The sequence below is a fragment of the Chamaea fasciata genome, unplaced genomic scaffold, assembly GCF_029207755.1.
Source record: "Chamaea fasciata isolate MVZ Bird 193981 ecotype frontalis unplaced genomic scaffold, bChaFas1.0.hap1 SCAF_3, whole genome shotgun sequence".
Lineage (NCBI taxonomy): Eukaryota > Metazoa > Chordata > Aves > Passeriformes > Sylviidae > Chamaea > Chamaea fasciata.
In genome coordinates, this window is record NW_027094088.1 from 42,178,799 (window position 1) to 42,187,519 (window position 8,721).

The window sequence follows — 8,721 nt, forward strand, 5'->3', positions numbered from 1 at the left end:
CTTTGGGACTGCAGGATCTTTGTCTGGAGTGATTTCTTGCATTCCCAGCTGCAATTGACTGAACAGTGTTTTTCCCTCCTTTCTTGGCTTTTAGGTATTTCATTTCTCACAAACCAAACAAGACCTGGCAACAAGTGTTCTGGTTTGCCATCAGCATCGCTATAAATAATGCCTACATCCTCTACAAAATGTCAGAGGCCTACCACGTGACAAGGTACAGCCGTGCACAGTTTGGTGAAAGACTTGTAAAGGAGCTTCTGGGCTTGGAGGACACCTCACCCACCCATTGATGCTTTGCTCGTGGTGGGGTAGGCAGGGGCTGGAGGGAAAGCAGAAGATACCACACCTGGAGCGGCAAAGCAAGGAACTTGTGACACCACCAGTGCTGTCATCCAAAAATGCCAAGTGCTGCCACTAGAGAGGTGCAGACTTTGTTCCTAGTATCAGCTGGATGTAAACAGGTCGTGCAGAAAGTGCCACTGGAAAAGCTGACACAAAATCGCATATGTGAATGCCCTGTGGGAATCTGTACACCCAAAACAGACTTAAAATCAGCCATCATCTCAATGCTATTTGTTCAACAGGGTCATCTTGTAAAGTTCCTCTTGGGCCAAGAGCTTGTCAGAAGCTGGCACAGCTCAGCTGTCCTAGGTGGGTATTAGAGGAGACTCTGCACCTTCCTTGGAGTTATTAAATTCCGGGACAAGCCCGTGAGGCTGCACCGTGGGCTGTGGCTGAGCGCGGCCGCCGTCCCGCGAGGTGTCGCTGTGTCCTCCGCTGGGACAGGCGGAGCAGCCCAGCCCGGGAACACTGCAGCAGGCATCTTGACAAACACCACCTTCACAGGCAGGCAGCCAGGAACTGAGGACCAGTCAGGATTCTTTCTTTCCCTGGGTTTTTTTTTCCCCCTTTGTTTTTATTAATGTAACATAAGACAATTTGATCCCCGTTAGAACACAGAAAAATTAGGAGAAACCAAGTACATTAGTGAATTCAAAATGACAAATACATTACGCTGATTTTCTTTTTTAACCAGGATGAAACATTTTATACACAAACAGTGATTAATACTGTAATTATTAACAGTGAGTAAACCAGTAAGTAATACTGCCTCACATCTTAACTGCCACGGTCAGTGTACAGGTGAGAAATCAAAATATAGCAACTGTATTTTTTCTTGATTTCAACTGTATCTTCAATGTTGCTTAAAAAGCTAATGTAATGGACTGTTAAAGTTTTAAGAACAATAATTTCTTGCTTTTTCTTTGGTAACTGGCAAGACCTTTTTGGTCCACTTTAGAACTTTCTTTGGCACACAGTTGGCAGAAAAAAAAGTCACTAATAGCCAAATGTTTCCCATTATCACTGTGGGGTGTTCTGTAGGAGTTCTTTTTGGTAGAGTTCAGGGCTTGTCACAGTAGTTGTAATTAAGCAGATTACATGTTTAGCAAAATAACGTAGCATTGTGTCTTAGAAAAGGAAGGAAGTCCAGTTGCAACCAACCTTAAACCTTGCTAAAACAGAGCAAGGCCAAAGAGGTCTTCTGTTCTGAGTGACACTGTAGAGGACAAGCATCATTGTGAGCTGGTGGCCAAGGCCGTGTTTTGGTGCGCATGGAATCTGAAAGCCGCTGGAGTTTCAGAAAACAATGCCGAGAGAGAGAGGTATGATTGAAACAAGGGAATCAATACTGAGGGGAGGTACTACACTGCCCTCTACACTTTATTGATTTCAGTCCGCAACTCAATCATCAAAAAACTCTGTATTCTGAAGGTTAGCAGTGATGGGCACAAACAGAAGTGCATTAACTTACAGGGCAGAAAACCATGTTGATTAGAGGACCTCAAGCCTGAAAAGTTTTACTCCCAAAGAATGACTCGAGTTGATTCAAGAGGAATGGAGTGAATGATTGATTTATCAGTGTAAATCTTAACAGGTTACATGTATCTATCTGACAAGAGGCAATAGAGGGTAACCAATTTGGAAGCTCCTCAGATTTCATCATTCTGTGATGTGCAAATGCATAGCATGTAAATAATAACAGAGGAAGAATCCATCAGGGGTTAGTAAATCAATGACTAGCCCATGGAGTATCCTTGCACTGACACCTTTCTGTTTCCACCAAAGTCTTAATGTTTGGCATAGACCTAGAGGCAGATCTCACCTGATTGCCAGGAGAGAAGGGGATGGCCAACCCCATGGTGGTTCTGCTTGTGCTACAGCCTGGAGCCTGTCCCACACATCCTGCTCTGTCTGCCAGCTGCACACTGAACAGCAGTGGGATTCCTAAGCATTCTTTTCACTTCTCAGTCCACAAGGTCTCCACCCAGGAAACACGGGAGAAAGGACAAAACTTTGTGCACTGAGGCCTCCTAACCACAAAAGAAGGGGGTGGGTTTGTACCACTCTAGCCCTTGACAGTGCCAAGCTGCACAGGAAACCAAGGCTGAGTTCAAAATTTCTTGGCCCTGCAGAGAACTGACCACCCCTCTTCAGACTGAGTGTGTTTGATAGCTGGTTCTTGTCAGTCTTGTAAGTGCTCAAAGGGAGACAGCAGCTAGCCCGAAGCATGAGAAATAAATGTCCAGCAATACAAACCTAGAGTCTTCTTTTTTTCAGGAAATTTCACAGAGTGTTCTTATTGCTTTCTGCTTCAGACAATGCCAGCCTGCATTGGATCATGAATTGTAGCTGCTAGCTCACTATATCCCATAAATTTATACAGTAGTTAAAACTGGGGCAGTAAGGAAAAGTTTGGCCGGAACTTTGCTGATGGGATGGCTTAAATGAACAGCAGCTGCTTCCTTACACTCCCATGCCATGCTGGGGTATGTGCAGAACACCCATGCCCCCAGCAGACATGGGATGGTTTCCAAGACCACCTTGGAGCCCACATGGTTTCTAAGGAGCAGGCAGACCGCTCTCCAGCTATGTTGTAGGCCCCTGGGATAAATCTGGAGCTCTTGGCCAATTGTTACATAACTATGTATGTTTAAAGGCCTGGGTCTAGGCCATCCCATACAGAAAATGCCTTTTCTTTTTTAGGTGACAGTAGGCCTAAGGCCTTGGAATATTTAATTTTTCACCAATGTATGCAGTTAATTATGTGGATTACTTGAGCTCAAATCACGAGATCCTAGCTTTTTGCCTCAGGGACTGGGTCCTGAGTAGTTTTCCCTAGAATTGGTGTTGACGGGGGATTACACAGTGGCTGACTATTACAGGGAAGATGCTTTAGTCTCCTTTGTAAAGGAGAAAAATGAAGACAAAATTATAGCTTTGCAATGAATTTCATTTTCTTAGCCTTAACCATCCCTCATCATTTTGAACTGTTGTTCTTACCATGCACAAACATTCCATAAATAAGCAAAAATATTTATATATATTTGTATGTACAAAATGCCTGATTTTTGGCTCTCAAAGCCAACAAGCAAAAGCCACCAAAGTGTAGTCTATATCTACAGCTGACTGTCCCCCCTCATCTTTTCCTTTTATTGACTGGAAGTGGAGAGGGTTGGGGAAAGTTAAGATTTCTCCTTGTTGAAAAAGCATCTTGCACTTTTTCTGTTACCACAAGCAAGGCAATTAAGGAAGATACAGGATAATTTCTAAAAGGCTAAAGTTTTTCAACTGCAGCTCGGCCTGTGTAGGATTATTTAGTTCCCCACCTGCTTGTAACATTAAAGCTTCTCCCTAATTAAAGCAGGGGAAAAAGTCTCAAAGTAGTGCAAGGATGCTCGTTATAGTGTGTGTGTGTCCAATTGTGCAATAGCTTGTGAAATAATAGTTTGGGTTGTTTGTAGCCTTAAGACAATCTGCGTAAGAGATCTGAGAACTCAGCAGTAGGTAAAATGCAGTCAAAATGCCAACCAGGTCACAGAGAAACGTCTCAACTTTTTCAGGAAAACAAAAGAAGTTTGACACTGAAGTAGTGAAGGGAGCACAGCACAGCTCCTTTCTCTCCTGCTGAATAGCATTTTCACTGACATGTACTTCTAAAAGCTGATAATTACTTGTTCGTGGTATGCAAACTTTGTTTCAAAGGACCAAGACCATCATAAGACATACCAACCACCTTCTATGCACAGTACTTTCAGGAAATGTCTGTCGTGCCACAATCCATTCTTGCAAAACATTTCTTTTCCCAGTGTGTAATACCACATTTGCCAGAGCTTAGAAGCCACTGGGAAGTGGTTTCCACTGTCATCTCAGTTGAAAAATGCTTCAAGGGCTTGCAGGAATTCTGCCACTTTTTACTTCAGCCCATCTGTACACTTGACAATAGGGCACAATTTAAAGAAATTTCATATCTATTTTCTGTTTTCTATTCTCTATCCCCAACCCTTCTATATACAAGTAGTCTAGGAATCATGATTTACCGAAGTACAACTTTGCTTTCTTCAGGTAATCTCTAGCGAAAATTGAATTTAGCAACTCAAAAACAGCATTCCTGTTCTTTACCTCCAGCTATATTTCTATGGCCTTTTTTTCCCCAGTTACTTTCTTTCTAACAGTTATTTAGAAGTCTGTCTTGAGCTGGCAAGTAGTGACAGAAGCCTCCAGTATCTCATTCTTCCATGCCTTAGTCCCCACATGCTAGAGCTGATTCCACTGACGAGGGGGGGATTATGCTGCTCTGATAATTCTGTGCATCTCTGGTGCTTTCCAAGCAAGGATTGCAAAGTGCTGTAACAACCTCAGCACTTGTGAGACATCGTTAGCTTATCAAAGCTTCTCCTTTCCTACCAGACACCAAGGCACAGCACAGATAAGGGGGGTGTTGAAACTGTAAAGTGGAGTCTGCACTCCTGCTGATTAAGGCCATGTTCTGTGTTTTCAGTGACTTGGTTCTTGTTCAAGAGCACTTTTCCAAAGTAGAAATGAAAGTATGCCAAATATCATTTCCCCCTAAGTAAGGGCTGTGGGACTTAGCACAGGTTCCTTCATACAGGCTGGCATGAGCCTAAACCAAATTGCACTAAAGTAAGAGAAAATTTGATAAAACGTAGGAGCCCAACAAGCCTAGAGGAACTTAGAAGAGATAAATGAAAAATCTGAAGCTCTGCAATAGTTCAGTAAACAGTGTAAAAATCTGACAAATAATTACTGAGTTGAGAAAAGTCACTGAGGCTTAGGTGGAATATGAAGTCTTCCATCCTTTGTTGTGGAGTTTGCCATGGCACTTTCTTCATGCTCGGCTTGATGTAAGATTGGTTGCTTGTAAAACGAGCTCATCTCAGTCTGGCTGAGAAAAAAATTCAAGTGTCAAAGGCCTGTTCACAGTTTCACAAGAGCAAGGAATTCTAAGCTCAAAACAGGTATATATTTGGCCTGCTGTTAACTAGGATACTTGCACCAACACATCACATCATCTACGCAAAAGCAAGCCTGTCATCACTGCTACTTGATATATATTCATTCTTGTCACAATTCTTCCTAAACTTACCTTTGTTTCCACAAGCATCACTGAAAGCACTTCTGTATCATCACCTCACTGTTAGGAAACAGTTGAGAACAGCTGTGCTTTGTAAAAAGGATCCCTTCCTCTTCTTTTGAGTGACAGCTTTGTCTCTCCGGAAATCTAGCCCTGGAGAAGCTTCCTGCCCCGCACTTTCCTATGCTTCCCTCATTCCTTGCGTTTAGAACACGTCCAAAGCATCCTGCAGGTTCTTGGTCAGTCTGGAAGAGTTGACAACACAGAGCTGGCCTTTCAGTTACCTTTTGTAGTGTAGCTTTGCTGGTCCTTTCTGCTGTTTTGCAGGTCTCAGATGAAACAGGGTATTGTTTCTGCAGGTTGTTCTGATTGCAATCACTGTGAAGGTGTTGACTGCTTTGCCCCATTAGTGCTGCCCAGCAGGTTTTGATGGACCCCAAAGAGGTTTCAGCAGCACCACACTCACTGTTCCAACTGGAATGGCTGTATTGCTGTCATAGAGAAACCTTTGACAGGGTATGGGGATTTTCTTTGTGTTTTGGTTTGGTTTTTGGAGCCCTTTCACTCTGATGGGTTTGGTGAACAGCTGTTAGGTATCACGAAAAGGCCTTAAGTGGTAAATTCCTTTTGTATCACTCTTTTGAAGTAATAATTGCTTGTACTGGATGTCAAGGTGGTCCATGTGATGTGTAGTGTGAAAACCTTACCCATGAAAGCATCATTTGCTGTACCTGAACAACCCTGGATGCCTGGGGGCCCTGGGTGAGGAACCCAGTGGGAAAGGGCTGTCATGTTGTGCTGTAGGACCATGATGTGCAGGACTTGACTGGGGAGACACATAATCATAGTTTGCAATCCAAGGTCCTTGGACAAGCAGACTTCATAGTCAAGCTGGTCTCAGAAATTCTTCTAGGAAAGGAAAAATGCCAGGCCTATACAGTTTGCTCCTAGCCCTGGCAACTCTGTTTCTAAAATAAATACTCCAGCAAATGCTTTCACACTTCAAGTATTTACAGTGTGCTCTGTCCTTCAGAGCATTTTGACCTATTTCCACTAGTTCCCCCCCAAAAGCCTAGAAATTGAAAAGCAAAGCACACTGCACTAGGTTCAGCTGTGCAAAACCCCAACCCACTTGTGTCAAAGTAACTTTGTGGTCTTGTTCTCAAATAATCTGTGTCAAGGCATTTGCAAAACCTGACTGCTGAACAATTTGCATGTCTCTATGAAACATAGTTGCTCATTTGATGGAAAACAGTTTGCAGGTCTCTTGGACTTATTTTGCAACCTGGATTTTTCTTCTAGATATAAACCAAATATTTGCCTGGCATTTCAGTACTGAAATAAAAAAAAAAAAATAGCTTGATCTCATGGTCTGGGGGTGATATCAGAGATAAACTCAGGTTTATGCCAGCGATTAATCTGATCCTGTAAAGGTGAGGCTAATCAGCATGGTCTGACACAAGGAGGAGTTCAAGGGCAACAATGGGTTTGAGAAGGCAGAGGAAAGTTCAGAGGATGAGCACGTGCAGGGAGAGGAGCCAGGTGATCCCTTCTAACTCCCATCATTCCAGCATGTATAGCCCCCTCTCCTGCTGCCTTTGAATTAAAAGAAAAGGCTGATGTTTAACATAACCAGTCTGCACAGCTGATTTAGTAACACAAACCCTGCTTTAGCTACATCCCTGGCCTCACTCCATGCCCTTCCTTAGACTATATATGTTCAGTAGTCATCAGCCTTGGAGTCACAGCACTGCTGCATGTCAGCACAGCATGGAAGCTGCAGACTGTGGAAGCACCACAGTAGAAACAGAAACAATGGGGATTCCAGAGAAGGAGTCTCCCCCTCGACATTTTGTTTTCATTTATTTTTCAATGTGTGCAACTTACATTCCATCAAATGCAGTGACAGTTCCAAATGCAAAGCTGGGCCTTAGCTGGCTGAGCGCTTTCAAGACCACTGGGCTGTGCTCACACCATCAGCAACTGCGGTTCTGTTGCAAAGTTCCATATTCTTTGTAATTCTAAAGATTTCTGTTGGAAGCATAAATTACAGAGGTAAAGTATACACTGCAAATTACTTTTTTTTTTTTCATTTTCTTTTTAAAAGTCTTCTCAGAGCAATTTTATAACAGCCAAGTCTTTCAGGAAATACAGGTGTGTGACCTCTTCGCAGTAAGAGACACACAGCTGTGTTTCTGCATGGGACAGGGAACTACTTTTGTGACACCAGTTTTGTTCTACACAAAGGCACGCTTGCAATAAATTTTTACAAGTTTTGTACACCATAAGCTGAATTCCGAGTTCCAAAAATGTGAAGTGTGGCAACAATAACAAAATGGATTTATAGTATCACTCTGATATCTTGTCATGTGATTTTATTTCTTCAACAAAGTTTGTTTACAATCAACAACTTTGAAATACAGTCAGATATATTACCCGTTGCTTTTCCTGTCTTGTTCTTTTCTGAAATAAGTGGGGAAGATGTTTGGTCATGCTCTGGGTGCATGTGTGGAAGGATGTAGAGAATATACTGCAAGCTAAGTTACAGGTTGACACTCAAAGACCATTAGAATCATAAACCTACCATCTTCAGGCAGCCACTGGGGACAAAGGCATTATTCTTTAGAAAGAATTGACTTGAAAAAGCCTTTCAGTTTAGTCTGAACACAGGCATAGGAGAGGGGACCACTGTCCCCACCATGCTATCCTGACCCCAACAGGAACGCTTCCTAGCCACCTCAGGGCAGAACAGGGTGAACACAAGGACAGAGCAAGCTGTCTCAGCTCTCAAATACCTCTGCTGAACAGAACCAGCCCTTTGTCCTCACTGCTCTGGCTCTTCCTGGCCAGCATGGTCTGTACCACCAGTGGTACCCACCAAACCCATGACCTGCATGCCAAATGAGTGGCATTTGCGGGCAAAACCAGACATGTGTGATCTGCAGATGGCTGCTGTTTCACAACCCCAAGTCAGCAAGTTGCTAGGACCTGGTTTAAACCTTATTCCACCAAGGTAGCAGAAGCCTTGCAGGAGAACACCTGAGTTGGGTTACAGTTGGTCTCTACCAACAACCACAATAAAGATGTCCCCCATGCCTTGGGCTGCGTCCCTCATTTCCCCGTGGCTGCAAAGGCTCCATGGGGCCCGGGCTGCCTGGCATCTCCAGGTGTGTGAGTGTGGCTCAACACTGACCTCTGGCCGGGATCTGTCAGGCTGCCAGGGTGTTTCTTCATCGCATCTTGTGTTTTCCACATGAAGGAATTTAGTTTGCACCTTAGCTGTGCTA

At 43.5% G+C, this 8,721-nt stretch overlaps 1 protein-coding gene across 1 annotated transcript in view; it reads left to right on the forward strand.

Moving 5' to 3' along the window:
- The window catches only part of PGBD5 (piggyBac transposable element derived 5), a 68,501-nt gene extending 60,632 nt beyond the window's left edge, over positions 1-7,869 (forward strand). Inside the window, exon 7 of the mRNA XM_066178754.1 lies at positions 95-7,869. Within this exon, the coding sequence (XP_066034851.1) occupies positions 95-290 (196 nt within the window). The 3' untranslated portion in view covers positions 291-7,869. The remainder of the gene's footprint in view (positions 1-94) is intronic.
- Positions 7,870-8,721: the final 852 nt, after the last annotated feature.